Below are 27,092 nucleotides of genomic sequence, written 5' to 3'. Positions count from 1 at the left end.
CCCACACCATATAAATAGTGTACTCTCTCTCTCTCTCGTTACATTCTTCTTCTCCCTTTCTTCCGTCCACGTTCATGCTTCCCCGCCTCGCAAATCCGTAGGTATGTACGCAGCCGCAGGTATGAATAATCCCATTCCATTTCAATTCAATTCCTCTGTTTCAGTTCCAAAACAGTCTTTAATTCATTGCATTTTTCCTTATTCCCCAAATTGCCGTACGATTTCTCATCTCAAACCTTGTAATCGCTTTGATTTCTCATGTCCCTTTTTCTTTTTTTTTTTTAATCCAGTACCGCGATCATACGTACTTGGGGGCCGCTGAACTGCATGGCTTTTTTTCTGATTTCGTGAAATTCGATCGTTTCACATTTTCATTGTGATTTAACATCAAGTTTTCTCCTTATTAGATGTGTTTATATACGCACGCACGCATGCATTCATTTGTAGGTGTATGTAGTTGAGGTTGATCTTGCCTTGGAAATATTGTAATGTTTCCCTTTCTCTCCTGAAGTTGGCAAACTTTATTTATCTCTGTTTAGTCTGTCTACATGGTGCAATGTACTTAAGCGCATTCAATTCAGAGAAATGGAGAGAGTCTAGTTTCAGATGATTTGGTATTGTCGATTTTCTTCAATAGTTTTATGTGTTAAGGCTTTGGTGATTTGCACTGATCAAATCAGTAAATCTAGGATCAACAAATGGTGCAAGACACCGAATTCATCGCATAAAGCAGCGGGTTCTTTGACAATACTGGTGGGTCCTGCATCATCATCGTGCAGGGTCCATCAGAAAGCGATGCTTTATGGCGATGTGATAAATGTGCCTCTAAAGTTTCTCATCTATTTTAGCTTCTTTAGCGGAGTTTTTTTTTTTTTTTTTTGGGGGGGGGGGTGGTTTCTCTTTACAAATTTTGTTGATTTTTAATTTTCAAAACCTACAAGGAACTGAGGCATTTCACTAATGCATTTTGTTGAATGACTGTGATGTAATATACGTTTGGCTAATTTACCTTTTGAATCCATTCTAGCATTGGTTACCATTGTAATATGATCTCTCCAGAAAATAAAACAAGTGGCTAAACTAGATTCATTTTGCAAGTTCAACCTAATGAAGCAAATCATTACTACAATTGAAGTGAAGTGATATAAAGAAAAATCTTAGCCACATTTATCGGAATTCGACAAATGATATAATCACTGCCCGTTGAGAAACATTTCTAACTTCTAGCACTTCTTGTTCGCATTTCATGTGTAGTTGTTTGGGCTTCTATGACTTGAGTTCTTGTTATGTTTCCGGCTATGTAAATCGGGTTGCAATGGATAATGCTGTTTTCCAATACTTTATCTTATGCAAATGTGTACAATAAAGTGAATTCATCTCGGTATTTATCTGTACTATTTACCCATGTGACGTATTGAAGTACTGTTTAGATTCAGGAGGTAAAAGGTCTTTATCTCTATCTCGACTCCTCCATATGAGAAGAGGGGTGTGGGTGATCAACAGTTCAAACGGAAGACTAAAAACTCTCTTACTGCTGTAGAGATACCTCAGCCTTTTGGGGCAAAAGGGGCTCGATTCCAAGCAGCTTCGAGCTCTCAAGGCAGGGTACGCTGTATAGGAATCGAAGATAATGAAAATATATTCAATTCCTTGAATGAGAGGCAATTTACATGTTTCTCGATTCCTTTCAATTAGAAGCAGCATATAAACTGAAGTGATATATGTGGCTAGTCAATGGATAAGCTATTGGATTTTTATCTTTCCTGCCGGTGAACTGATGAAATAGTTTTAATTTCAAGTTTCTAGTTTAGTCTTCTGTTGTGGGATATCCCATTATTCTTAAAACTTAAAGTAATTCCTTTCTAACTAAGAATATGAACTAACTCATCACTTTATTATCTGCATCGATCTAGATATGGATACTTTTCTCTTCACTTCAGAATCTGTCAATGAAGGCCATCCAGACAAGCTCTGTGACCAAGTCTCAGATGCGATCCTGGATGCTTGCCTAGAACAAGATCCAGAAAGCAAAGTTGCCTGTGAGACCGTCGCAAAAACTGATACAGTCATGGTCTTTGGTGAGATCACAACCAAGGCCAAAGTAAACTACGAGAAGATAGTTCGAGACACTTGCAGAGGCATCGGCTTCACCTCCCCCGATGTTGGCCTCGATGCTGATCACTGCAAGGTCCTAGTCAACATCGAAGAACAGAGCCCTGACATTGCCCAGGGAGTCCACGGTCATTTAACCAAGAAGCCTGAGGAAATTGGGGCTGGAGACCAAGGCCACATGTTTGGCTATGCCACTGATGAAACACTCGAACTCATGCCCCTAACCCATGTCCTTGCGACCAAGCTCGGGTCCAAGCTCACTGAGGTGAGGAAGAACAAGACCTGCCCCTGGCTAAGGCCTGATGGTAAGACCCAGGTGACTGTCGAGTACAAAAGTGATGGTGGGGCTATGATCCCTATTCGTGTTCACACGGTCCTCATCTCAACCCAGCACGATGAGACTGTCAACAATGAACAGATTGCCAAGGACTTAAAAGAGCATGTAATTAAACCGGTCATCCCGGCCCAGTATCTAGATGAGAAGACCATCTTCCACCTCAACCCCTCAGGTCGGTTTGTCATCGGGGGACCCCATGGAGATGCAGGGCTCACTGGCCGGAAGATTATCATCGATACATATGGTGGATGGGGTGCTCATGGCGGAGGGGCTTTTTCCGGGAAGGATCCTACTAAGGTGGATAGGAGCGGTGCTTATATTGTTAGGCAGGCGGCAAAAAGTGTGGTGGCTTCTGGACTTGCTCGCCGGTGTCTAGTGCAGGTTTCTTATGCAATTGGTGTGCCGGAACCGCTTTCTGTGTTTGTTGACACTTATAAAACCGGGACGATTCTGGAAAAGGATATTCTGACTGTGATCAAAGAAAATTTCGACTTTAGGCCCGGAATGATAGCAGTCAATCTTGACCTAAAGAGAGGAAGCAACTTCAGGTACCAGAAAACTGCTGCTTATGGGCATTTTGGCCGCGATGATCCAGATTTTACTTGGGAGACTGTGAAGTTCCTCAACCCTAAAGCTTGATTCCGGTGCACTAGGTGCAAAAAAAAATTATTGTTTATTTCTGTACATGGACATCCAGTTGCTATCACTTTTCTGGTTGAAGAATAATACAGAAGCTATAGGATACATCTAACATTTGCGTTGTTCTCTATAGTCTTCCAAAGCTGCATTGCAGTGCCGGAAGTAGATTGGTATTAAAGATTTGAAGGAGCCTATAAGGGTTTGGTTCGGGACTTTAGTTTCCTCTTTTCTTTTTGTTGTTTTTTTGCTCGAAGTTCTTTCCAGCAGCTTACTTGATTGCTGGGATTCAAAGTTATCATTTGTTTGATTTATCAATTTTTAGCACAGATTTGATTCAGTAAGATGTGAATAATTTGATCCAGTTGATGGGTATTTATTCAGTTGCTCTATATAGCATAGCTACCATGGAAAAATCAAGATATGGGTAGAGCTCTTTCTTTTTTTCCCTTTATCTATGCTTTTCCCTTTCTGAAACACCATAAAGCCCATTATTTCCTTGTAGGTCCATTATTCCAGTCCACCAAAAGTTTCAAAGGGAGAAACTTAACAGATGGGGTCAAAAAAGTAAATAGTCAAATCCCCTATCATGTTAATTTTTGTTTGCATTTTGTTTTGCCCATGGAATAAACTCCACGTCCCACTTTAAAGATTTTCCAATCTCTCTCCTCTGAAGTTTGGAATTATGCATTGGGATAGAGGGAAAATCTCGTTGAATAACCACCAAGAATGGCCACAGGTCTGCTAGCCCCTTCCTACCACTTCAAAAACCATGCTCTCTTCTCTGCTCCTGTATTGGGTATTGGCAGATTCAACAATTCGTGCAACTATGTTTCTGGTCGTGATGCCTCCAAATCCAACTTGAATCCCTTCAGGGTCAGAGCTGTCAAAGAGAAAACTGAGGAAATTAAGACCCCTTCTTCCTCTTCGCCAGAGGATGTTACAAAGAAGTATGGCCTAGAAGCTGGTCTCTGGAAGGTACCTCTCTCTCTCTCTCTCTCTCTCTCTCTCTCTCTCTCTCTCTGTGTGTGTGTGCGCGTGTGCGCGCAAGCTCTTGACGTAATACAGTGCTGGAAAGAAAATTGACGCTGGGTTTGCTGATAAAATGAAGGATAAAACGAGGAACTGGAAATTAATAAACACAACAGTAATTTTTTTCATTGGGATTGGTTATTTCTGCTCCATTTGGACTTGTTTGTTGATTTCTCTTGATTTGGTTCTGGGGCTTGATAACTTGAATCACGAATTGTAATAGAACAACTACACCCACGTCATCTTTTTTTTCTTTTTCTTTTTTGCATAAATATTGATTTTGGAAAAAAATTCCAGCTCTTTTGAGATGATGTTGCTCATGTATGTCTATCTATGTATTTTTCTCTCTCTCGGATTATTGTTTTGTTGCTTAGACGTGTAGTACAGTAGTTGGAAATAGAGAGCAGGGGCAATAGGGGAGATTTTGTCAAATGGGTATGGAGATGCAAACAAGATAGGGACTATTTATGTGGTATCTCTTTGCTCTTTGGATTGTTGTTTTTGTTGTGTCGTCATCGTCGTCGTCCTAGTAAGGGTAGAGATAAAGTCATTCTAGAGAGGGGTATGGGATAGAGTTGGGCTTTTATGACCTAAAACAAACGTAAATCGAAAACCAAGATGGAACATTCTGTAACCAAACTCTATGAGCAACAAAGCCGAAGATTGTTTTGTACTGAGGAGACTGGATTTTTTTTACCGCTAGATCTATCTATGTCAGTTGAATTACATGCATGTGTTTCCTCAATTTCGCCTTTCGATTAAGCATTTCATTTTTTGAATGAGATGCACTCAAATTCCTGCTGCCCACATGAAGTCTCTCGCGCACACAGAGGGAGAGGGAGATCGAATTTTTGGTGGTAAATAGTGATGCTGTTTAATGAGTATGAATATATAATTACATAGTTTATGTAATCCCATCAAACTAATACTTCCAATGTATATCCTACTATTGTGCGATTATATATTTGATGGATGCTTATGCGGACTGAAAAAAATATTAACCATACACTGAATATACTAACACCGGACATGTAAGCCCTTTGAATATATAGTCTAATTCGATGCTCAAATATGATCAAATAAACGGGCTCTTTTACGTTTTTGATTCGATGTTGGCAGATATTCAGCTCAAAAGAGGAAGGAAAGGAAGGGGACAATGGAAAGAACAAATCAAAGGGGGATCAAGCAAAGGAGCTACTAGCAAAATACGGCGGAGCATACCTGGCCACCTCCATTACCCTCTCCTTGATCTCCTTTGCACTCTGCTACGCTCTTATCAGTGCTGGCGTCGATGTCCCAGCTTTGTTGCAGAAGGTTACTACAAATCTAGTCAAATAGTTGCAATTTGCTGGTTTCAAACACCTAGGAAACGCCCCTCTGGGGACATCTGATAAAATTGGAACAATACAAGGAAGAAGTTTCGTAGGAAAACCTTCATGTGGGAAACTGCTTTGTATAACTCGTTTGATTTGCGGATTAACTGTCTGGGATAGGACTAAATGTACTTAATCCTGAGTTATCCCACGTTTGGTTCCCGAAATGACTGTCGGGATTATTAATCCCAGGATTAATTTTATCCCTATATGGGGGGTACTAAATAATCCTAAGGGGGGAGGTGGGATTACGTAGGATTAACAAATGAGGAATTGTTTTCAAAAATATTTCGATGATATTGAGATTGATTTCAAAAAGTATTTTCAGAATTATTTTCTATAATTTTAATTTCAGAAAATGTTTTTAAATTTTTTTTAAAAAAATATTAATTTTAGAAATTGTTTTGAAAAAACTTTTTTTTAAAAATGTATATTTTTCAAAACTTTCTTATTTTTCAAAAATGTTTTACAAAAAAATTTTAAAAAAAATATTTTCAAAACTTTCATGTTTTTCAAGAATGTTTTCAGAAATTATTTTTGTTAAAAAAATACGAAAATGTTTTTTAAAACTTTCTTTTCTCAAAAAATGATCTAAAAAACTATTTTGTTTGAAAAATGTTTTCAAAAAACCTTTTTCTTCAAAAAAAAGTTTCATAAACTAGTTTTTTTTTTCTTTCAAAAAATTGATTTTCAACTTTTTAAAGAAATTTTTTTTTTTCAAAAATTAGTTCAAAAAAGAAAAAAAAATTTCCAAATTGTTTTGTAATAAAAATGTTTCACAAAAAAATTTGTTTTAAAATGTTTCTTTTTCAAAAATTTATTTTTTCGAAAAATGTTTTTGAAATTTTTTTAAGAAAAAATCCTATTTCTTATCCCATATTTAATCCCACACGAATCAAACATGGGATTGGGTGAAATTAGGGATGAAATTAATCCAGGACAAATAATCCAGGGACTATTAATCCCAGTACTGTTAATCCCATCATTTTCAGTCCGCGAATCAAACGAGGTAATGGTTGAACTTATGTTTTAACATTTTGCTGCTGCAGGTGGGAATCGCCTCTAATGAGACGGGGGAGAAAGTCGGGACTTTTGCATTGGCATATGCTGCGCATAAGGCTGCATCTCCGATAAGATTTCCTCCTACCGTGGCTCTAACTCCCATTGTTGCTAATTTGATTGGGAAGAAAGTTGATAAGGAGATATAGTTTGTACGAGTACATAACGCAGAGTCTGATGTATTTTTGTAAGCGTCATATGTAACTCTCTATGAAATGATATATTTTCCACCCTTGTATGTCAGTGGAAAAAACATAAGATCTACCAGTTGCATTGAGATCGAATAGTCTGTTCTACATTCGCCACGGCTCTTTTGTTTCAGACTCCCTCTCCAGCATATACAATCGAAGCCCAAAAGACTCGTGAATGGCACGAGAAGAGGGTTGAATGGCACAAGAAGAGAGGTAAAATGGGACACTGGTTCCGTTGCGTTGGAGTAGAAAGCTCATTGAAACACTTAAAAGATATACTAATAAGTTGAAAGATGAATGAAAACCATAGCATGGAAATCAAGACATCAAATCGCATAAGGTTATATAAAATGTGGAAGCGACCTAGCTCATTACTTTACAAAGCCCAACCCTACAAACTGCACGACATCCTAATCATTACATAGAAGCCGAGAGAGAAAAGAATACACACGGGGAACTTCTGATAACATGGTTACCTCCATCGTCCCTGTATAGTGATCCAGCTTTGTTCGTGGACTTGTAGGAACATCGAGAGGCCAAACCCCTTGGAGCCTTCAACTCTACCTGTTGGCTTGAATGGGGATAACGGAGAGATGATTGAACATAATGTCTCAAAAAAGCTGGTACCATTCTCGAGCATACGTGATTAGACTTATTGGCAAATCCCATTCATCACCCTGTAGTATTATTAGCAGCGGAAGGCACTTCTGTTGTACTTGAGGGCGGAGTTTGAGGACGAGTTGTGTTGATACTAGCCATTGCATAGTGGTCATGAAGCGAACCCAAGTCATTCCATTCGACAACAGCTGAGTTCGCGAGTTAGGGATTTGAAGATTCATGCTTACAAAAATGAGGGCTAGAAAAGGGTAACAAAAAAAAGAGAAAGCCAAATAAGACTAGAGGATACGTTCTGTACTCCACATGTCTGTAATGCTAATATCGGCAGCATCTGATAAAAGCCAGTAATCTGCATCACTCTGCAAATACCAAAGAAACCATGTAATAACCCCACAAAAATTACAGTCAAAACCATGTTCTTCTTTGTCTATATTTTCACTTGTTAACCTAAGGCAGGCAAACTTTTTCAAGACTTCCATAGACTTGGGCCACCACTGGTAGAGAAAATTATCCACCGTTGCTGGAAAACTCACAGGAAAGGCAATAAAATATTCTCAAAATAGCTTAAGCTGGACTTGCAATCGGCAGATTGTGTGGAGCCTTTAAATAAAGTCACACATTTGAGTTGCTGCAGGCAATCTTTACCTAATAACTAAGACTTCAACGATTAGATAAATTTAAGAAGTTAGGACTCACTTCAACTTCTGGAACAATCTTCATGATCCCACTCACGAAGTCTGGCGAGGGATGTGTATCTGAGAATGTTCCATGGGGTTCTTGTCCCTCCATTTCTACGTTACTTTGTCTGTTTTCTTCAGTTACCACTGGTGCAACTGGGTTTTCAATTAGCCCTGATGCTGGAGGAATGCTTGGGGGTGCCTCAACAGCATTGATCTCTTCAAATCTCTCCTCAAATTGACTGAAAATTTGATTTAGAAGAGACAATACAAATCCATATTATAATGTGAATAATCTGCAACAGAAGGACTATCAACCTCAGGTATAAGTCCAAGGCTGGGTCCAGGCTAAAGATGGAAAGAGATGGCAAACGTTGATACATTACTTTTTCCACCCACAAGAAGCAAAAGTACCTGACAAGGTAAACATCTACCGGACCCATGGTGCTCCTAAGCACTACTCTGTATCTCCTCTGAGGATAGTCAACTGCCTGGTAAATCAGCAAGTTGAGTTAATGAATATGCAAATATGAATTATCCCTCAATTAGGTACGATATTGACATCACCTCATCAGGATCCGGGACTTCTAGCGTGGTGCCATGTGGAGCTTTAATTGCTATAAGGGTTTGATTCTGAGAAAAGTAATGAATAACATGCTTAAGAAATAATCATCGGAAGCAATATTAATAGAAGCCTCATCACCACAAAACTAAGAAATTGACACTGTGAGACATAATTGAGACTGCGCATGAATTAAACCTGGAAGCAGGGTAAGTTTTTGATGTCATCTTCAGTGACAAACAGCAACCTACAAAAGAATCAGAAAAGACAAACTCCATTATGAAACTGAGAAACCACAATCTTGTGAAGTCTTGCTATCTTACTGAATATTTGCAACTTAATAACTGGATTTCAGTACAGTTGAAGAGCATTTTACCTCTGATTGTGCTCGTTTTCACTCAGCTCCCTCAACCTTTCTTGCATTTCTCTACAAGACACGGGGAGTATATAAGCATCAAATTAGCCCTCCTTAGACAAAAATAATTGGTATGATTGTGCATCATCATGTTACCTTATTTGTTCATCTAGCCTGCACTCCTCTATAGAGAGGTTTTCAACTTCTTCCTGCAGAGGAGAAAAGCACCAATCAAAACGAAAGCGCCTATAAACGGAAAGAAATGTGATGCGTTCCTTTTGAACTTGGCACATTGATTGCAGGTGATGCATAATTTACTGGACATACTATGGTGTTCTTCCATACGACTCAAATGAAAGAAACCCAACAAAGCCCTAAAAGAGTACATTGTGGAATGTTATTAAAATCATCACCTTCTTATTGTATTGTATGGCATATATCAGTCAGCTGATCAGCATATAAAGTTTGCAAAGTAATATAACTTTCTGGTTATTCATGTGTAGCTGGCTGTCTTGCATGCAATCCTTTGTCACCATTCTACGGAGCAGTGGTTGACACACTAGCACATCCTAAAATACTACTCGGGTGGGCACAGGATTATTCTTACTTTTAGGAATTTGTTGTTCTTAGAGTTAGGGATATGATGCCATCATCCTTTTTCCTTTAATCTTTGTAACAATTTCAAAGATTATAAAAAAATTTGCCTTTCAAAAAAAAAAATCCTAAAATACAACACATGCTGGGAAACAAATATTGTTTGTGCGTACACGTACATTTGCATGCACACATTCCATGAGTTAGACATTCACATTTCTCGTCAATTCGAATGCTCATTGAATCCGTACCAGAGGAACAGAAGATGAATTTGAACAAAATTAAGCTGCAACTACTCCCTCGCATTTTTTACCAGCAACAATATTCTGAGTAATGAGAAGTGCCTGCTCCATGCTTGACTTGTGTCTTTATAATCGATGCACTTTATCTCAAATTACATCAAAAAGGTCCGCTACATACTAGGGACATGTCTGGTATGTTTCTAAGGGTGGTGAGGATGGTTTCCTCTTACATATGCGTATGACGTAACGCTAAAACCTGGCTCCTTTTAAGGAGTGTTCATCCTACATTGCCAGCTGCCAGCCCCAACAGAGAACTGACTATGTGGATTTTAATGCTCCCGGACAATAGAAAAGAATATGGAAAAAAACTAAAACACATGCATGCATGTTTTCAAATGGCGGTAATCTGGCCACCGGAGTTCCGTAATGCCAACAAGCTCATATGTATCCAGTTTTTGCATACCTGTATAGCTGAAACACTCTCCTCAACCTCCCCTGGCCTTGACACATCAATTCCCCTGATAAACCAAGCAATTTACTAATTAAATTCTTAAGTGAGGTGATTCTAAGAATCAATCAAGATAGGAGTGAAACACAAAACTTTTAAGTTCATAAATATTGAGGAATACATCCATACTTCCACTGAATCCTATTCTTGAGTTTCTTTTCGATAAGGCCAATTCCTTCGAGGACATTGGTTATATCATATATCCTCCTCTTCTGTACCTGCAACAACAGAATCCCTTCAATTGAACAAAACATTACAACAATTGTTATGATCCTAGTGTCCCCCATTGGGCAAGTATGGTCTTCACCTTGTGTATATAAGCTCCTAGGCAGCCTTCCCTCGCCAGCCAATTTTCAAAGGCAAGTTCTACTTCTACCATGGGTTTATATACAAAATGAAGCACAGATTGGATAGTAGTGGTTACCTCTAACGTGTCAGCAGCTTTATTTAGATCAAGAATACCATCTTCAGCATGTTTGATCAGATTGATGAACTTTTTTGTCAATAGACCTTAACAAAAATCACAAAATTGTGATTAGAAATTCCTGCAGCATGTACTTGCTCCATTTCCCAAGGTAAAGAAAATATAGAGCCAACAATAAAATAAATGAAGCTGCAATTACCATAAAAGAACTAGGATTTTGATATTTGCGCTCCATTTTTTACTGATGGCGCTCCACTTTGTTCATGAAGTTACTAGTAACTTCACGTTAAAAGTGGAGCGCGAAAATCAGTTTTCAAGAACTAAAGTTGAAACTAAAAGAAGAAGATACAAGAGTCCACTATGAATATTTGAACATAAGAAACAAACTGCATAAGCAATAATTCAGTTACCGAGAGAGCTATCATATCGACAGGGACCAACTGGAGTAAGATTATTGCCAGAAGGAGAACCTGCAAACATAAAAATGTCAACTTTTCCCCTTTTTTCCTGCTTGTAGGGGTGAAATGTTGTAAACATCATCACTGAAATACTCTTTTGACAATATTTTAGATACTTTGCAGTCTTGCAGAAATATAGTGAAAAAATACAGGAATTTACGTAGTGGGTAGTAATACTCACCAACATGTGATGAAGGAGTTTGAGATCCAGTTCTATTGCCCTTTGCCATTCTTGGCACTTTTTGTGCCTTCCCCCCTTTCCTTGATACAGGTGTCTGAAAAGGACTGCTAACAGCTTCCGCATAGCCAGTGTTATGGTTCCGCTCACTCGATTCAGCTTCAAATTCTGCTATTTCACCCTTCCTCTTCAATGGCTAAAAGACACCCATTTAGTTTTACAATATAAACAATATGTTGAAATGTAACTACATGTTAATTACAAGGAAATCTCAACGGAGGTCCACCCAAGGGTAACATCATCATAAACAGCATATATACAGGGCTTTGAGAACAAAAACAACTGATAACCAACGTACTTAAAACAACAGAAGGTCCTCAAGGCTTGGCTATGAAACAGTAACAACTAAGGGTTGACATTTCAAACCCGCCCAATACCTTTGGCAAATGAAATGCCTGACTAAAGTCTCTCAGAAGTTAACCAGAAAGGAAAAGATAGTAATCAATTCAATCATGAGGAACTCAACATAATATGACTCAACTAAATAAACCCCGACTTAATCACAGCAACCCATATTTCCAAGAGCAACAATATATCTCTCTCCTCACTAAGCCTGTCACCAATATCTTCCCAATGAGCCTATGTCCTTTAGAGAATCAAAGTGGCCAACAGAACCTTTATCGCCTCCAAAATTCCAGGAGAAGCATTCCATATCCTCCTCCTGCCCATTCCGTTACCAACTCTAGTCTTTAGGTTTGTATTGAGAATGAAACTAACTCACAACAGACATCACTAACCATAATGAAGCGATCTAAGCATAAAATCGCTCATAGGTGTATCTTTATTATTTGGATGAGCAATAAATGTGAAACATAAAAGGCATCAAGGAATTGCCAACCAAGTACATAATGACAGATCTCAACCCTAAAATACCAAAAGGGGCCATAGATAAAATGGCATGCTCTACATACATATATGGAGGATCCAAAAAACTAAAATCTTACACGCCAAAACTCAACTATACCCAGCGTATGCAAAATTCTTTAAATGACAATCGAATCCTCCACTCCTTGGGAAGATCTTCTATTTCGTCCCACCAAATCAACCACATAAGCCATGAAGGAGCTAGCAACCAAGATTTGCTCCCGTGTTTCCACACCCTTGCCCCTGTTCAACTCCCCATTACTCCAGTCCAGATCCTTGTAAAACACTCAATCAAATCCGAACAAGGCGACACCGATGTCCACGACTCCCTTGCAATAAGAGAGTGAAAGAGTAAATGAGCAACCAACCATCTCCCTGTCATTATTGCACAAGCAATTCCCGTTCACAACAGTTTCATATCCTTCATACGGAGGACAACGGTCAAAATTTCGCCAAGAGCAACTATCCAAACAAAAAATCCATCCGGCGCCCCTACTTTCCGAGGAAGTTTTTTGTGCATCAGTGACACCGACACCACATGGCGTGCTGACGTGGTGTCACCGATCCATTCATACTCAGACGCATTCGCCCAAAGTTGGGGGCCAAGGCCAAGCTGGCCGACCACTAAACACAACCAGCTCAATCGAGCACGAATGGATCGGTCACACATCAACAGGCCATGTGGTGTCACCGTTCCCGAACTGCTTTCTCCATACCCTTCTATGGAAACCTCTCTCTCTCTCTCTCTCTCTCTCTCTCTGCGAAGAAAGACACACCAAAACCAACATCCCGTCTCCCCCTCTAATCAATCTTACCCTCCCCGTCACCAACACCACCTATGCCATAAAGGAAAAAAAGCTCAAAATCCCAAACATCTCTGCTCTGCCTCCCAATCTAGCAACCGTCTACGTGGTCTAATATCTCAAAAAAGCAAGCTTTATCAAGACAAAACCTATGAATCATACGAAATGAATCACCGATACTAGTCGGAACATCATCTCAGTCTAAACAAAGCATAAACTAGACGCATAAAACTAACAATATTCAAAACCAAACATACCAATTACACAACACCAACTGAAAAATCACAACTCGAGCACAGTCCCGCGCATAAACAAGCGGACACAAACGCACTAACCGGCGATTTGACGACGATAGCCTCAGGTTCCTTCTGCCTGTGGTCAAACGCGGGGGCCGCCGAGAACCTGTGGTAGTCCCCAAACGGCGGCTTCAACGCCGTGAACGGCAGTTGGTTCTTCAAAGGCGGCGTCTGCCGGATGATCTGGTCCGTCGGCTGGCTCGGAGCTTGCGAAGTGGACATCTGAACTCAGAAAGCTCACCAATTTGTTGAAAAACCCCCAGGGGACCGATCGAGCCCTCTTCTTGAAGCTTTGAGGGCTTGTTCAGGAGAGAGAGAGGAATTGGAATCGGAATTGGAGTGAGAAACGGAATCGACGGGGGAGGAATCGGAGGGTGAGAGATCTGATTTGGGGAAGGAGGAGGAGGAGGAGGAGGTGAGAGAGAGGATTAAAAAAGCGGGAAGAGAGAGAAAGAGCAGAAAACGAGGGTAGAGGAGAAGGAAGGAGGGAATTTGGTTCGGATATAGATGTGGAGGGAAGCACTTAGATATACTATTATTAAATAATTGACTCACTACAATAACACTCCTACTTACTTATTACCTGTATTTATTTATTTATTTATTTTAATCATATAAGAAAATGACAGAAAATTAGCAATTGTGTTTTTCTTTTTTTTGTCCTTTTTAGCAATTGTGTTTTTCTTTTTTTTGTCCTTTTTTATCGTCCGGTAGAGGGAAAACATGGTTTCAGCAATTTTTTTTGAAAATAACTAAATTTTTATGAATAAGTGTCAGCGGTTTAATAAAAAAAAATTATTAGGCCAATGTACCGTTAGAGTTTGGTTGCTCCTAACTTAATCGTGAGTACAATTGAGTTTCCTTATTCGAGAACTTATCTCGCATTCTTTTTTCTTCTACCCTACATAAAATGGTGGGTAAGAATACAATTATAACATATTTTAACTAATATTATAGAATACATGTTGTTTACCAGTAACACAATTACGGGAATGGAGATTTTCGCTTGCTTACGTGCAAATTTCTTCTGTGATAAATTTGTTCAATTTAATTTGCTCAAAGCAAAAATGAAATTTATAATCGCCACGAATGAATTTTATTCACTTGATAGTTTATGACTAATCTCCAGCCCAAGGAGTAAATTATTAAGCCACTTTTCCAAAAATATATAATTTTTTAGGAATCAGATAATAATGTTATGAGTGAATAAAATAAAGAGATGAATTTATTATTGTTCCTAGGAGTATTATTTTGTTCATTTCAAAAACTAAAAATACTATAAATAACGTGGGTTGGAATCGGCGATTCGCGCCTTTTGTAAAACTCAGTTAAAGTGGCGATTATTTGGCGCGTAGTGGTGGGGTTTTCGCGAACCCAAGCCCTAACTAACGACACTCGCCACCTCCGCCACGTATGCCGCTAAAGCTACAAGACAAAATATGGTTAGTAGGTGTCTTGCTCGGGCTTGGGCCTTTACTCCATGGACTTAAACAGGCCCAATATTGGGCCTAAATATGGGCCAACAGCTTGAGATAGAAGACCCAACAACTTCAAAAGACACCACAGCTTGAGAAAGATTATATTTGTGAGCAATTTATAGATTTTGTAGGGTACTTCGGCCCCAACTTGAATGTGACTGGTTTATTGTGATAGAATTCGTGGATGACCTGTCTTTAACTAGATTGGATAGGGAAATAGTCGAGATCTGCGTGAACTTACCCGGACACTCCTGACCGTTGAAAAAAAAACAGGGTTTGTCATTTGAGAATTCGCCATGCGATATCGACCTCTCAAGTATACTAATACTGTTTGAGCCTTATGGCCAATTGCATAATCCATTTTTTGTATGTGATACCAGAAGTCTGGGTGCTCCTTGACTAATTCTAGAGCCATGAAGTTAACAACCGGACAAACTTGCAGTGACCCCAATATTTGAAATATTTGACTTATGTGGGAATGAAACATGTGACCTCATTGCATAACCCATTTTAATGATATGAACAATTCATCTTTACTCCAATATTCTACGGGCCTGGAGGTCATTTATGAAAGAATACTCGTTAATACTTAATAGTAATCATAAAATTTTGCTACTTTCTTGAAGCCAATGAGAAAAAACAAATTTAAAATTTATTGTTAATAGATCATCTATTCTTTTTGATGAACACATGATGATAATCAAATTATTCTTATCATAATTTCTATCTGAGGGTATTAATCAACAATTCAGATCATGAAATTGAACCAAAGAGAACCCCTTCATCAGCTCCTGGTTGTTTTTTTTTTTTTTTGGGGGGGTGTGTTTTGGTCATGTATTCTTCTTCTCCTGATGATTGTGTGTTCGGATTGTTCCATATCTACAATGTGGAACCCACCTGCATCAGACGATTGCGAGTACATCTATTTTCATAATTGTTCACATCCATCTGTGTTGTAGATGTGGAACGCACCTGCATCAGCCGACTGCGAATACATCTATTTTCAAATCTGTTCACATCCATCTGTGTCTGTAATATCGCTAGTTTTATATTGGGTCCGGATCTTCTCTAGCAATTGTCCCACACAGTCCAGTAGTTTCTTACAATGAAGGAGACTTGGACCGGTAAGAGCTTTTGGGATCTATACATGTGAGATAGCTCCAACAACTATTGAGATAGCTCCATCTGTGTTGAGAATACTTTTTTCCTTTTTATGCTTTCCTTACCTATGTATTACCCAATTCACATTCTGACCATTCTTTTCATTCATCTAAACTAATTAGATCAATTACAGGTTAACTGATTCTTTAGCTTTAGCACCATAAGTGGTAATTGATTTTTGCACTCCCGTTTTTTTACGAATGCACTCTATTTCTAGTCGTTTCAGTTTAAAACGGGTGCGGAACTCAGTTACAAAATTTTGGATGGCATAATATACAGAATTGAACTACGAAATAAATGTCCTCCAATCATGTGATAAAGAAATTCAATCGACTACTTTTCCATGACCTATATATCTATTTGGCGAGCGAAACGAAGTGACAGGAGCAGAATATAATGAAAATCATGGTTTTTTGTCGCCAAACCAAGAAGGAAGAATCACAATTGTTTGGATTGACAGAAAGGAAAGGTATTGATCCCTCAACTTTTGGGAGTTTCTGAGAGGGAGGGAAGGAAGGAAAGAAAGGAGGGACATTTTGAGCTGGTTTGCTTTGCTTGCAAAGGTGGGTGGAAGTGCTTTCTCCTCTCTCTACCAGGGATTCAGGAAACTATTGAAAATACTTTTGGATAGTTCGGATTGTGCATCCATGCACTACGGGATCTCCGTTTCCCTCTACTAGACCTCGAGAGGAGATATCCAATAAATAACCCGCAACACGAGTTTGAAGTAGAACATGTTCGAAACAATTGGGCAAATGACAAATTAGAAAGATCTCAAATTTAACAGTTTAAGAATAAGATGCTGGTGAAAGCTCTATCCTTTACTCACAGGGATACAGCTAGGCTGTAAATGAGCTGAGCAGCTCGCAAGTTCGGCTCGGTTCGGCTTAGTAAGAGCTCGTTCGGCTCGGTTCGAAGGATAAACGAGCCGAGCTCGAACCTAGCAGGGCTCGGCTCGAACAGGTTCGTCTCAGCTCGAAATATATAGGTTCGGCTCGAACATGCCAATATATAGGTTCGCGAACAGATTTGTCTCTGCTCGAAATATATAGGTTCTGCTCGGCTCGGCTCGAATATGCCAATATTCGGTTCGACTCGGCTCGTTTAGCCAATTTTTAATATCAAGGCCAAAAAGTTGACGAATTCGAGCCGAGCCGGCTCGTTTATTCCAGACCGAATACTAACGAGCCGAGCTCGAGCCGAACTTTTCCGGCTCTATTCGAACTCGAGCCGAGCTCGAGCCAGACGAATTCTGATCGAGCCGAGCTCGAACATGCTGATATTTGGTTTGATTCGGCTCGTTTACACCCCTGGATATGGCCCAAATAGACCAAATTTCCAATTAACGAGACCAATGGTACTAGAATGGTCTACGAGGGTTATCTCCAATTGTTACCTTCAAAGCTCTAGAATTCGTCAATGTGTGCTTAAACTGGCTCGGTTATCCAGTTATCAGAAAAAAGTACAAGAAATGGTTACAAGTTAAGGAACAATTGACACAGACAAGAAGCATGCAACCGCGCACAAGTTTTACTATAATTACAATAAGATTCATATCGCATATTTTTTTAGATTTATATTGTAATCTACGAGTAATTAAAAACAGACACAAACATCGAAAATGGACAAATAAATTGGGTCATAAGACTATTAGATTAGTCTAACAGAAACTCTATGCAAATACTCATACAACAGGGAAGTAGAAACAGAGTAAACAACAGAGGGCTAAAAAACTACTACATTGAAATACACTCAGAGACCAACCACGCACCGCCTCGGCCCACCGACAAGTGTCCCGCCCTTCCCGGAAACCCCAACCGGCAACTCACCGCAATACACCCTCAGAAACCTCCTCCTCCCCCGCCACGCGCCGGCCTTAAACCTAACCCACCCCGCCATCCTCACGTTAAAACTCACACTCCCCCTAACCGTTTTCTCCCACCTGATCCCTTCCACCACCCACCCGTCCACGTACCTATCGACCGCCGCGAAGGTCGCCCTGAGCGCGGTCTCGTCCCTCGTCCCCAGCACAAACGGCGGCACGGTGGTGTCGGATATGGACTCCCCTTTGTAGTACAGAGAGGCGGCGAGGGCGTCGTAGTAGATGGTGATCTTGTGGTTGGGGTTGCGGACGGTGAAGCGGACGTCCCAGTTGGCGGTGAGGAGGGAGGAGTTGGGGGAGAGGGAGAGGTTGGAGAGGGAGAGGGAGTCGACTCGGAACTGGGGGAGGCGGGGGCGGAGGGCGAGCCATGTGATGAGGGTTATGATGCCGGCAATGACGAAGGTGGCGAGGAGGATGGCGATTAGGCGGCGGAGGAATATGGCGCGCGGGGTGGGAGGGGGGCGGTAGGGGGGAGGGTGCGGGGCGGCGTGGGGGAAAGCGGTGCCGGTGGAAGGATTGGGGTAAGGGTTGTTGGTTGGGTACCCTGTGACTGGCCTGGAATGATCTGCCATTGTTAACGCATTTGGAGTCGGAAGTGTTCTAGATACACCAAGAGAGAGAGAGAGAGAGGAGAGAGAGAGCAGTTATATAAGGCAGGCAGAGTGGGCACCGAGGACGTAAATGTCAAGCGGTGTTGGATTTTGATGACGAAAGTTATATTCACTCTTTCACATACTCCGTATTCATTCAATAAAAACCATCCATTTAATAATGGAGCTCGGTTTTTAAATTTTATGTACATTCATAAATCTAACGGTTTAAGGTAATTTTTTGAATTCAACGACTGATTTTTTAGACTGGCCATTTTTGAAAAAAATCCAAATTAATATCTCTATCTTGAGTTTATTCCAAATTCGATTCTAAAACTCTTCTCTCCCTGTCTTTTTGCATACATAAATTATGGTTTCTTTAGTAGGAGAAGATATTAAGGATACTGTAGTCATCATTATTTTGGTTTAGTTGGCATGTTGTAGATCATCGATATAATAAAGGTGAAGCTTATGGAAAAAAAAAAGAGGCTTTTAGGATGATTCAAGTTTTTTAATTTGTGAGGGTGGTCAATAGTAGAGAGGACAATTTATTTAGGTAAGGACGGATAATGGAAAATCCTATACCTGGATGTAGTGTTTAATTGCTGAAAATTATGCTTATTGTGAACAATTTATAATTAAGATTCACAAATGCCTTCTAATCGGTGCGTAATTAGTTTGAATGATTCAGTTGTTGTAAACTTAATGTCAAGTAGTACCGCTCTTTAGGTATGGGTAGTTTGCTTACACTTTACTTAGGACATTCGAAACCATAACGAATACCGAATTCTTCAAGCCGCGCCTTTAGACACAGACATGCGCTAATAGAAAATAAAAGAAGTATGGTATACATAATTTTTTCTTTTTACTTTAAGTGTTATTTTTAAACATAATTTAGGGCATCCGGAATAGTACCTAAATTACTTTATGGGGATCAATTTTATTTTTACTAGCGGAGGGACTTATTTAGATCTAGAGCGAAATCCGTTTAAATGATTTCACAAAAATTGATAGCTTCTAGGAATTTTCAAACCTGAAATTTATGAGGGAACGAATTCTAAATTAATCTCAAACTTCACCGACAAACAAACCCCTTGGATTTTCGTTTTATTTTAATATTTATGAGTTAATCCCGCCGTCCATGTTTGTTTATCCACTTTCACTATTTCACACACCCTGAAAAATTGTTGATAAGACCAATTATTCTAAAAATATGCAATATGAATCTTATTTGATAGATCTCAATTAGATCTACTAAATATTTTAGATATTATATTTGCTTTTCTATTTCCTGTTCCCAAAGTAATGCCTATGCAGCTCCCTAAAAAGCGAGAAAATTTTCAATGCAATGGTTATTTGTAAGTCGGTTGCATTGAAGAAAGCAATTACTCCAGAATAAAAAGAGTACTAAGACCAATTGGAATCTGACGATGCAACCGGTTGTAGATATATCAGGAATACAACTAAATCGTAAAAGGTTTTAAGAACCTTCTTAATCTTACTGCAGATAATCCGAGTAAACAAATTCCACATTTTTAAAAGAGTTGCCTAATGAAATGTTTTCAACACCTTTTGCAGTATTCATTTCCTGTTTTCTACTGTCAAGAACAAGTTGTTTTCATTCCCATTCAACCAATGTCCAGAGGAAATGCTTATACCCATTTCAAGCGACTCACACTCTGAAACACGTTTCCGAAACAAGGTACACCTGTGTCGAAAATGGGCGGATTTGCTAATCCCCATTCCCTCGAACATATAGATAAGTGATACGTGTACCTAAGTGCAAAACTAGGAAGAGTTATGGGGGTTCACCGGCACCAGTGAAACGGTGAAGGCAATGCCATCTTCAAAAAGCACAACTTTCTCAAAAGATTACCCAAATAACAGACATTAACAGTCCCTCGCTGAAAATCTCATTCAATGGTTTGGTCACAATATGTTACATCACATCCATTTGCCCAGAAAGCAGAAATTTATTGGCTTCATAAGGTCACTCTGAAACACGTTTCCGAAACAAGGTACACCTGTGTCGAAAATGGGCAGATTTGCTAATCCCTATTCCCTCAAACATATAGACAAGTGATACGTGTACCTAAGTGCAAAACTAGGAAGAGTTATGGGGGTTCACCGGCACCAGTGAAACGGTGAAGGCAATGCCATCTTCAAAACGCACAACTTTCTCAAAAGATTACCCAAATAACACAGACATTAACAGTCCCTTGCTGAGAATCTCATTCAATGGTTTGGTCACAATATGTTACATCACATCCATTTGCCCAGAAAGCAGAAATTTATTGGCTTCATATGGTCACTATGTACACCATACGGCAGGTAAAGAATGAAATATGGAAACAGGCAAAAGCCCCACATTCAACAATTCAATCGGTATTTTAACGACAGAAACAATCTCAACTAAGGAGAAATTAGAGAGATCGTACCAGCAGAATATACGATTTACGAACTCCGTTGGAAGTCCTCGAGCATCATCCCCTTTAGACTTTTTGCCAGCCACATAGCTGTCTCTCTTGGGGAGACCTTATCTTTTCCAAAAGGCTTCAAAACAACTGAAAGTTCTTCCAATCTATTTTGCTGAAGCAAGTCTGCAGACAATTCCAAAAGCCCTTCCAATGCATCTGCCCGCTGCCTGAAAGACGTGACATCCAAAGTTTCCTTCGCGGGCATTTCCTCTACTGTTGCAGTCGGATTAGCTTTTGCTGGCTCAGAAGGTTCAACTTCTGTATTCAAAGAGGTGGGATTTCTGGCATCAATTTCCTTAATTCCAGAAGTATCAGAGGAAACTGAAATCAGTCTCATATTTTCGGAACAACTAGATGATTTCAGAGCCAAAGGATTTCCAAGGTTTTTCATCTCCTTTTCGTCACTTACTACATTTATCAGTTTCCCAACATCCACACCTTTTCCACTCTCCACAGTTTCGATAACTGGTTGCTCGGTCCCAACACGAAAACTACTGTGCCTTATGACATGGATGACATCATCGAAAGCAGGAGGAAGATGTGCACTAGCTGGATTTTCAATTGCTGGATTTTGTGAAACAACTTCTGTGTCTGGCACAAAATTCGTGTGGTTGGATAAAACTGGAAGTGTAGGAGAAGAGTTGATATCAACTGCTGATGACAGTAGTTCCCTCACAGTAAACTTATCATCGCCATCCACTTTACACGTGAGGTTTAACATGGGCATTACATTATGCTCCCTACTAGGCCCGCTTGAAGGGTTATCATCTTTACAGACAGATGTTTCTACAGATCTATTGTCACGTCCATGTTTTTCCACTGTTGTAGCATTAGGAATGTCAGATTTGATTGGGGAAGCAACTTTGGAGGTAGCTGGTCTTAAGCTTTCAGTTTTGGAATCATGACCAGTTAGTATCTGATCTGTGAAGGCGGTAAGAGGAGTTGTTGCATCATCAGAAAGCTCAAATGCTTGAACTGACAATGAAGACGAGGCAGAATTGCTGCTATCTGCTTGCATCCCTTTGCAAGCTCCCACTAGAGCCTTATGTGACTCTCGTATAGTCTCTTTTGGAAACTGCGCAAGGCGACGAGTGGGCACCATGCACAAAGTCCTCTCGGGATTTTGAGTATTGGCCTCTGCATTGGAAGCATCACCCTCCACTGGGTTCATCCGTCCAGAAAATGACGATCTTCTAGCCAGATTAGGAGGTGTTTTTATTCTTGGCTTTGCAGGAAATCCATCTTCAGCAACATGTTTCATGGGACCACATGGAGGGATTCCATCATGTTTCTGTCTAGTCTTTGGAGAGAAATCAACAACAGGTAACTGCACATATTGGGAATGAATCTAAATAAATGAAAAGTTGAGAACTGATATAGTGGAAACAAAAACAATTAACTGTACTTACCTGATGCTTCAGAGAATGCATTCCCTTACTCCGTTTCACAGACTCAAAGCTCCCGATTGCTGGTGCAAAAGGTGATGTCTCTATATTGGCCTTGAAACCAGGAGTAACTGGACTAGGTTTGGGGACTTTAGGCAACGCTTCTAAATTTATTCTTGGGGTCCCAGCTCCCCCAGTTTCTGTGCGGATCCCTCTTATTGGGGAGCTATTTTCTCTAGCACTCCCTGCTTTTGAAACCACCACAGTATGTTTTGCAGGTTTCGGATGCTTAAATACAGGATTAGATATCTGTTTGGCATGCAAATGTTTCATTACTTCTTCTTCATCCATTTTCAAGGAGCAATTTTGTACATTATCAAGTAACAACTGCTCACATCCAACCTCATCGTCCATAGAAGCCAAATCTGTATCAGTACCTTTGTTGTCACAATTTAATGCCATGACCTTGATTTTTTTCTCGCTTGAAATGAAGCTACCTTTGTCACTACAAGAACTGTTACTGCTCTCGCTTTCAGCCGGATTCTTCCTAGTATCACGAGCGCGAAAAAGAGGCTTCTCTGGTGAATAGGAAGCAGGAGGGTTAAATGATGAGCGGTATTGCTCAACATAAGGCTGCAAATACGGGTGCTTCAGGATAGCTGATGCCTGACCAAAATTGAAATTTGATAATTAGATTGTTTCATAATGATGAAGTTTTTTAAACGGAAACGCTAATGCTGTGAAGGCTTACACTTGGCCGATGTTCAGGGTTTTTTCTTAGCATGCCCTTGATAAGTGTTTTTCTGTCAGAGGATTAACAGATTAATAACCATTCTACATTTTCCATACTACCATTGATTATTGTACTCATTAGTCATCATCAGAAAATGCCATCAAATGGTACAGAAAATATCCGGTCCAAAACCACTATGAAAATTGTTTGACTTACAGGGAGGGGGAATAACAGGAAGGTATAGGACCAATGGACGATCGGTTTATCTTACTTATCAACCCTGCCATGTCCTGAAACCAAACATAAAACGCAAGTATTAAACATGGAGCAAAAAAAATAAAGTTAAGAACAGTGAGGACTTCACCCAACGGAAGGGCGGTAGTAGTTTTTAAGAAAGAAAATAAGATTCAAACGAAATATAGACACATCTACAGCAATTTAATTGTGGAAAAACTTGTCGATGCAAAACAAAATAAAAAGCATGCCTTGAGACAGGAGCTGGTTTGTAGACAAAGTATAACTGCTCTGTAGCACTAAAGTTCGATCAATGTACTGTCATTGGAAATTATGAAAATGTACCACTCATCAACCACATTACATCATTGTTATAAGCACAAGACAGATTCAAGACAAAGTTTTTGCATCCATAATTGGAGACTGAAAAGCAAAATGAACGCGGAGAAAAGAACCTAGGTGAATATATGATTTTCAATCTCTTATTTAACTGTCATACCAAAGCAGACATGGGATAGACATTAAACCATCATCATACAGTTATTCGTTTCACTCAATCTGCCAAGTTTATCTCATGTCTACTAGAGTGAAATTAACCTAGAGAACTTACAAAAGCTTTAAATGCGGGTCGATGAGCAGCCATCTCATACATACAGCAACCTGTCAACAAATTTAAAGTTCAATTTTAGAAGAAAAAACCTAAATTTGTCACGGATTTACTCTTATAAAACTCAGAACATTTCAAGATAAAACAAGAACTGATACCTAGGGACCAAATATCCGATTTGAAACCGTAAGGTATATCTGCAAGAAGTTCGGGACACATGTAATTGGGAGTTCCAACTACCTGGAGACAATGGAATATGGCAGTTAGTTCCACGTTGGAAATTTATAGCACATTCAGTCTTCTTATCATTGGAAAGATCAATGCATAAGCATGATGTTGTCAACCATAAGAAGAAATGTTTCTGGGTGAAGGAATATGGATGAAATGTTCTCTTTGTTTATCTTTTTCACAGTTCTATGCCTAGTAAAGTAATTTTATTTCATATTCTGAAAATAGTAACATGAGGCATTTCATCTTATAAGAATTCTAAAACTACAACAGAAACAATATCCTGTTGATGACATACCGAAGAAGCCAAGTCATCTGCCTTCAAAGTCTTAGCAAGTCCAAAATCCCCTGTATAAAAATCAATGTATAGCATTCGAAATCAGTTAGCAAGCCTTGCATCAGCGGAAGTAAATTCCATTGAAAGTAAAACTACAATTAAGACAAACTTACCAAGGCGAACATCTTGATCTTTGGTAAGAAAGATATTGGAACACTGCCAAGGAGTAAATAACCAAATCAGCCAGTAAAATTTTTGTAGGTAGTAGAAATAACTCAATCCAGACGTCTAGACAAACACTCTATACATACTTTTAGGTCTCGATGTAAAACGAATTTTCCATGCAGATATTCGACTGCCAATAGTAGCTGAGTGAACCACTTGCAGAGTTTCTGGTTACAGACCAAAATCAATAACAGCCCAAATATCAGACACCAGCAACTGAAAACATACAACACAAAATTCGTACAGTATTTCTCACATTGCCATTTGCCACTGTAAATCAGGTTGGGATGCAAATTCGAGAAAGCCATCCATAAAAACACAATTAATTATCTTTTAACAAGAGAAAGAATCTACCTCCTCGGGAAAATACTGCCCATTTGATTTTTTCATCAATTCAGCTCTGTTCGTAATCAAATTTCGACAATGTCAATTTCAACTCTTTAAAAAAGTTAAAGAAAAAGGATATTGGGTATCTGGACAAAAAAAATGTATGGAAACTCACATGTCTCCGCCTTCGCAGTACCCAGTAACGATGCAAACATAGCAACCCTACAATATCAAGTACAACTTCTAATTCAGGACAAAAAAACAGGTAATGCAAATCAACAGCAAAATTTCCCAATTGTGGAAAGAAACGAGGGGACTGACTGACTTTCTCCACCCATGCTTCCTTAAATTCAACAATGTAGGGGTGTTGAATCCGTGCAATCAGAGCCATCTGCAATCCAAAAAAAAATCCCCAAATGTACGCTTATAATTATAAACTCCAACAAGAAGACGACACAGAAACCCCAAGGGGTTGGCCGAGTGGTCCTGTCTTGAGCCTTAGGGGTTTACTCCCTCCTAAGGTCTGAGGTTCAATCTTCTCGCCAGCAAGGCAGCAACTCTTAAACCGCTTAGTCCGAGGTGCACGCGAGCCGACCCGGGACAACTTGCATTACTAAAAAAATAAAAAATAAATGAAGCAAAACAAGATGATCCAATCCAAGAGATTGAACTACCTCTTGGTGAGCAGATCTCCTGCATCGCTCCGTCTGCCTAGCCAGACGAATCTTCTTCAGTACGTACCTGTCATTTCCAAATTCGATCAGTGCAGACTCAAGCCAGTGCGTGCTATATACATATTTAGAGAGAGAGAGAGAGACTAGGGCGTACTTCTGCTTCTCGAGCTTGTGATTGACGAGAATGGCAGCGCCGAAAGCGCCGCGCCCAATCTGCTCCATGATCTCGTACTGATCCATCCGAGACTCCATCGCTTTTCTGTCGAATCAGTAATCCAAAAAGCTCCTCTCTTTTTTTCCCACAATCACCGCTTTTCCGAACAATTTCGAGCTCAATTTTCAGTGAAGAATGCTCCGAGACTCCTCTGGATCTTCGATTTCGCTCGATCCCATCTCCGAAACTCTACCTTGATACCTTCGCTCCTCCCGTTATACCGTCGGTTGAGGGAGTCTTCCTCCTCGGTGTTCAGTACTAGTAGTATAGATTGTACTGTACATTTAGGAGGTTAGGACCAGTTTTTGATTAGAACGTGCTACTACTATCATTAAAATGCATTTTGCTCTTATTAAAATGCTACTCTTACTCCTACCATACTTTGTTTCTTTAATTTCATTTTGGGATGTGTGACCAGTTGCCAGTTGGCGAGCTATTTGCCAAAAAGATGTTTTATCACCGGATCGCGTTTTATTCTTTAGACCCGATCCGGTCGGTCTGATATCCTAAAAAATTGTTAAAAAGGGCGCGAAAGTTGGACGTATATGTGTAATCTGTGTTATCAAAACAAAATGTTAGACTCGTTTGTTTTGGTATTTGAATTTTGAATTTGGAGTGAAGAGAGATAGAGAGATAAACGGATTTTCGGAAACGGCTGTGTTGATGGTTAGAAGATCCGCAAATTAAAATTTTAGGTGAAGATAAGCTGACGAGGTAACTCTTAAGGCTTGCAAGACCTATTCAATACTTATTTGTGGATTGGTAAGACTTCTTTTTCTCATGCCGTCCAAAGGGAATCCCATATTACAAGGGCCTGACATATTTCAATACTTATTTGTAGTAGAAGTATTATGGGACCTACTTCGGGATTCCACACAAATGATCCGAGCCATTCATTAATTCTTAAAATATTTTTTCAATCAACCCTTCAAAAAAGTTATAGCTCAATCGAATAACTCGAAGTGATTGATCCAGTCTTACAACTTTTTATTCAAAATTCAAGATTCCAAATTCGAATGAGAGTTAAATAATTGGATCAAATACTTACATTTTTTGTTGATCTTTTGCAAAGCCATTGAAAAAATATTTAAAATTAATTGACGACTCAGATCATTTGTGTGAGATGCCGAAGTGGGCTCCACAAAAAATCTATGAACAATATATATGTACATGTAGTCGGGTTCTATGGCATGGTCGCGTAGACATGTGGGACATAATTAA

The 27,092-nt window shown here is 39.5% G+C and overlaps 5 protein-coding genes across 8 annotated transcripts; 2 read left to right on the top strand and 3 right to left on the bottom strand.

Annotated features, from left to right (window-relative positions):
• Positions 1 to 3,449, top strand: LOC131325475 (S-adenosylmethionine synthase 1-like). Of its 3 annotated transcripts, none has more exons than XM_058357802.1 (2): positions 1 to 119; positions 1,914 to 3,449. In XM_058357802.1, the coding sequence occupies exons 1-2, from the start codon at positions 104 to 106 to the stop codon at positions 3,086 to 3,088; spliced, it is 1,191 nt and encodes a 396-aa protein (XP_058213785.1). In that variant the 5' UTR covers positions 1 to 103; the 3' UTR covers positions 3,089 to 3,449. The 3 variants fall into 3 exon arrangements, with proteins under 3 accessions (XP_058213785.1, XP_058213924.1, XP_058213859.1); XM_058357941.1 differs by lacking the exon at positions 1 to 119 and adding an exon at positions 194 to 215; XM_058357876.1 differs by lacking the exon at positions 1 to 119 and adding an exon at positions 891 to 1,605.
• A 127-nt stretch (positions 3,450 to 3,576) lies between these two features.
• LOC131325722 (uncharacterized) lies at positions 3,577 to 6,847 on the top strand. The gene is made up of 3 exons (XM_058358165.1): positions 3,577 to 4,063; positions 5,237 to 5,431; positions 6,540 to 6,847. Exons 1-3 carry the CDS (start codon positions 3,815 to 3,817, stop codon positions 6,696 to 6,698), a joined length of 603 nt encoding a protein of 200 aa, XP_058214148.1. The 5' UTR covers positions 3,577 to 3,814; the 3' UTR covers positions 6,699 to 6,847.
• Positions 6,848 to 6,975: 128 nt separating this feature from the next.
• On the bottom strand, positions 6,976 to 13,887 carry LOC131324801 (transcription factor E2FB). 2 transcript variants are annotated; one of them, XM_058356961.1, is made up of 14 exons: positions 13,419 to 13,887; positions 11,360 to 11,552; positions 11,131 to 11,190; positions 10,721 to 10,806; positions 10,426 to 10,514; positions 10,252 to 10,306; positions 9,109 to 9,161; positions 8,974 to 9,024; positions 8,796 to 8,844; positions 8,603 to 8,668; positions 8,450 to 8,526; positions 8,055 to 8,277; positions 7,648 to 7,717; positions 6,976 to 7,546 (listed from the first exon to the last, which is right to left on the bottom strand). In XM_058356961.1, exons 1-14 carry the CDS (start codon positions 13,599 to 13,601, stop codon positions 7,413 to 7,415), a joined length of 1,389 nt encoding a protein of 462 aa, XP_058212944.1. In that variant the 5' UTR covers positions 13,602 to 13,887; the 3' UTR covers positions 6,976 to 7,412. The 2 variants fall into 2 exon arrangements, with proteins under 2 accessions (XP_058212944.1, XP_058213023.1); XM_058357040.1 differs by having other exon boundaries at positions 11,360 to 11,543.
• A 3,743-nt stretch (positions 13,888 to 17,630) lies between these two features.
• LOC131324731 (NDR1/HIN1-like protein 10) lies at positions 17,631 to 18,593 on the bottom strand. The gene has a single exon (XM_058356855.1). The coding sequence runs from the start codon at positions 18,470 to 18,472 to the stop codon at positions 17,771 to 17,773; it is 702 nt and encodes a 233-aa protein (XP_058212838.1). The 5' UTR covers positions 18,473 to 18,593; the 3' UTR covers positions 17,631 to 17,770.
• Positions 18,594 to 20,694: 2,101 nt separating this feature from the next.
• On the bottom strand, positions 20,695 to 26,181 carry LOC131324653 (serine/threonine-protein kinase Nek5). Its single transcript, XM_058356747.1, has 14 exons — positions 25,812 to 26,181; positions 25,658 to 25,724; positions 25,309 to 25,374; positions 25,159 to 25,205; positions 25,011 to 25,056; positions 24,743 to 24,823; positions 24,605 to 24,647; positions 24,453 to 24,502; positions 24,085 to 24,166; positions 23,930 to 23,979; positions 23,302 to 23,375; positions 23,104 to 23,155; positions 22,377 to 23,018; positions 20,695 to 22,294 (listed from the first exon to the last, which is right to left on the bottom strand). Exons 1-14 carry the CDS (start codon positions 25,907 to 25,909, stop codon positions 20,945 to 20,947), a joined length of 2,748 nt encoding a protein of 915 aa, XP_058212730.1. The 5' UTR covers positions 25,910 to 26,181; the 3' UTR covers positions 20,695 to 20,944.
• Between the last annotated feature and the right edge of the window lie 911 nt (positions 26,182 to 27,092).

Source organism: Rhododendron vialii, chromosome 1a, assembly GCF_030253575.1.
Source record: "Rhododendron vialii isolate Sample 1 chromosome 1a, ASM3025357v1".
Taxonomy (NCBI): domain Eukaryota; kingdom Viridiplantae; phylum Streptophyta; class Magnoliopsida; order Ericales; family Ericaceae; genus Rhododendron; species Rhododendron vialii.
This window is presented reverse-complemented; position numbering and strand designations above follow the sequence as displayed.

Bases quoted from the DNA above. Each gene is read 5' to 3' on its own strand.
- LOC131325722 (XM_058358165.1), top strand. From the start codon at position 3,815: ATGGCCACAGGTCTGCTAGCCCCTTCCTACCACTTCAAAAACCATGCT. The intron at 4,064-5,236 runs GTACCTCTCTCT...CGATGTTGGCAG, and splicing joins TAGAAGCTGGTCTCTGGAAG to ATATTCAGCTCAAAAGAGGA. The intron at 5,432-6,539 runs GTTACTACAAAT...TTGCTGCTGCAG, and splicing joins TCCCAGCTTTGTTGCAGAAG to GTGGGAATCGCCTCTAATGA.
- LOC131324801 (XM_058356961.1), bottom strand. From the start codon at position 13,601: ATGTCCACTTCGCAAGCTCCGAGCCAGCCGACGGACCAGATCATCCGG. The intron at 11,553-13,418 runs GTTAGTGCGTTT...GGTGTCTTTTAG, and splicing joins CTATCGTCGTCAAATCGCCG to CCATTGAAGAGGAAGGGTGA. The intron at 11,191-11,359 runs GTGAGTATTACT...TTATGTTTGCAG, and splicing joins AACTCCTTCATCACATGTTG to GTTCTCCTTCTGGCAATAAT.
- LOC131324731 (XM_058356855.1), bottom strand. From the start codon at position 18,472: ATGGCAGATCATTCCAGGCCAGTCACAGGGTACCCAACCAACAACCCT.
- LOC131324653 (XM_058356747.1), bottom strand. From the start codon at position 25,909: ATGGAGTCTCGGATGGATCAGTACGAGATCATGGAGCAGATTGGGCGC. The intron at 24,648-24,742 runs GTATGTATAGAG...ACTCCTTGGCAG, and splicing joins TTTTACATCGAGACCTAAAA to TGTTCCAATATCTTTCTTAC. The intron at 24,167-24,452 runs GTATGTCATCAA...CATTGTCTCCAG, and splicing joins CAGATGACTTGGCTTCTTCG to GTAGTTGGAACTCCCAATTA.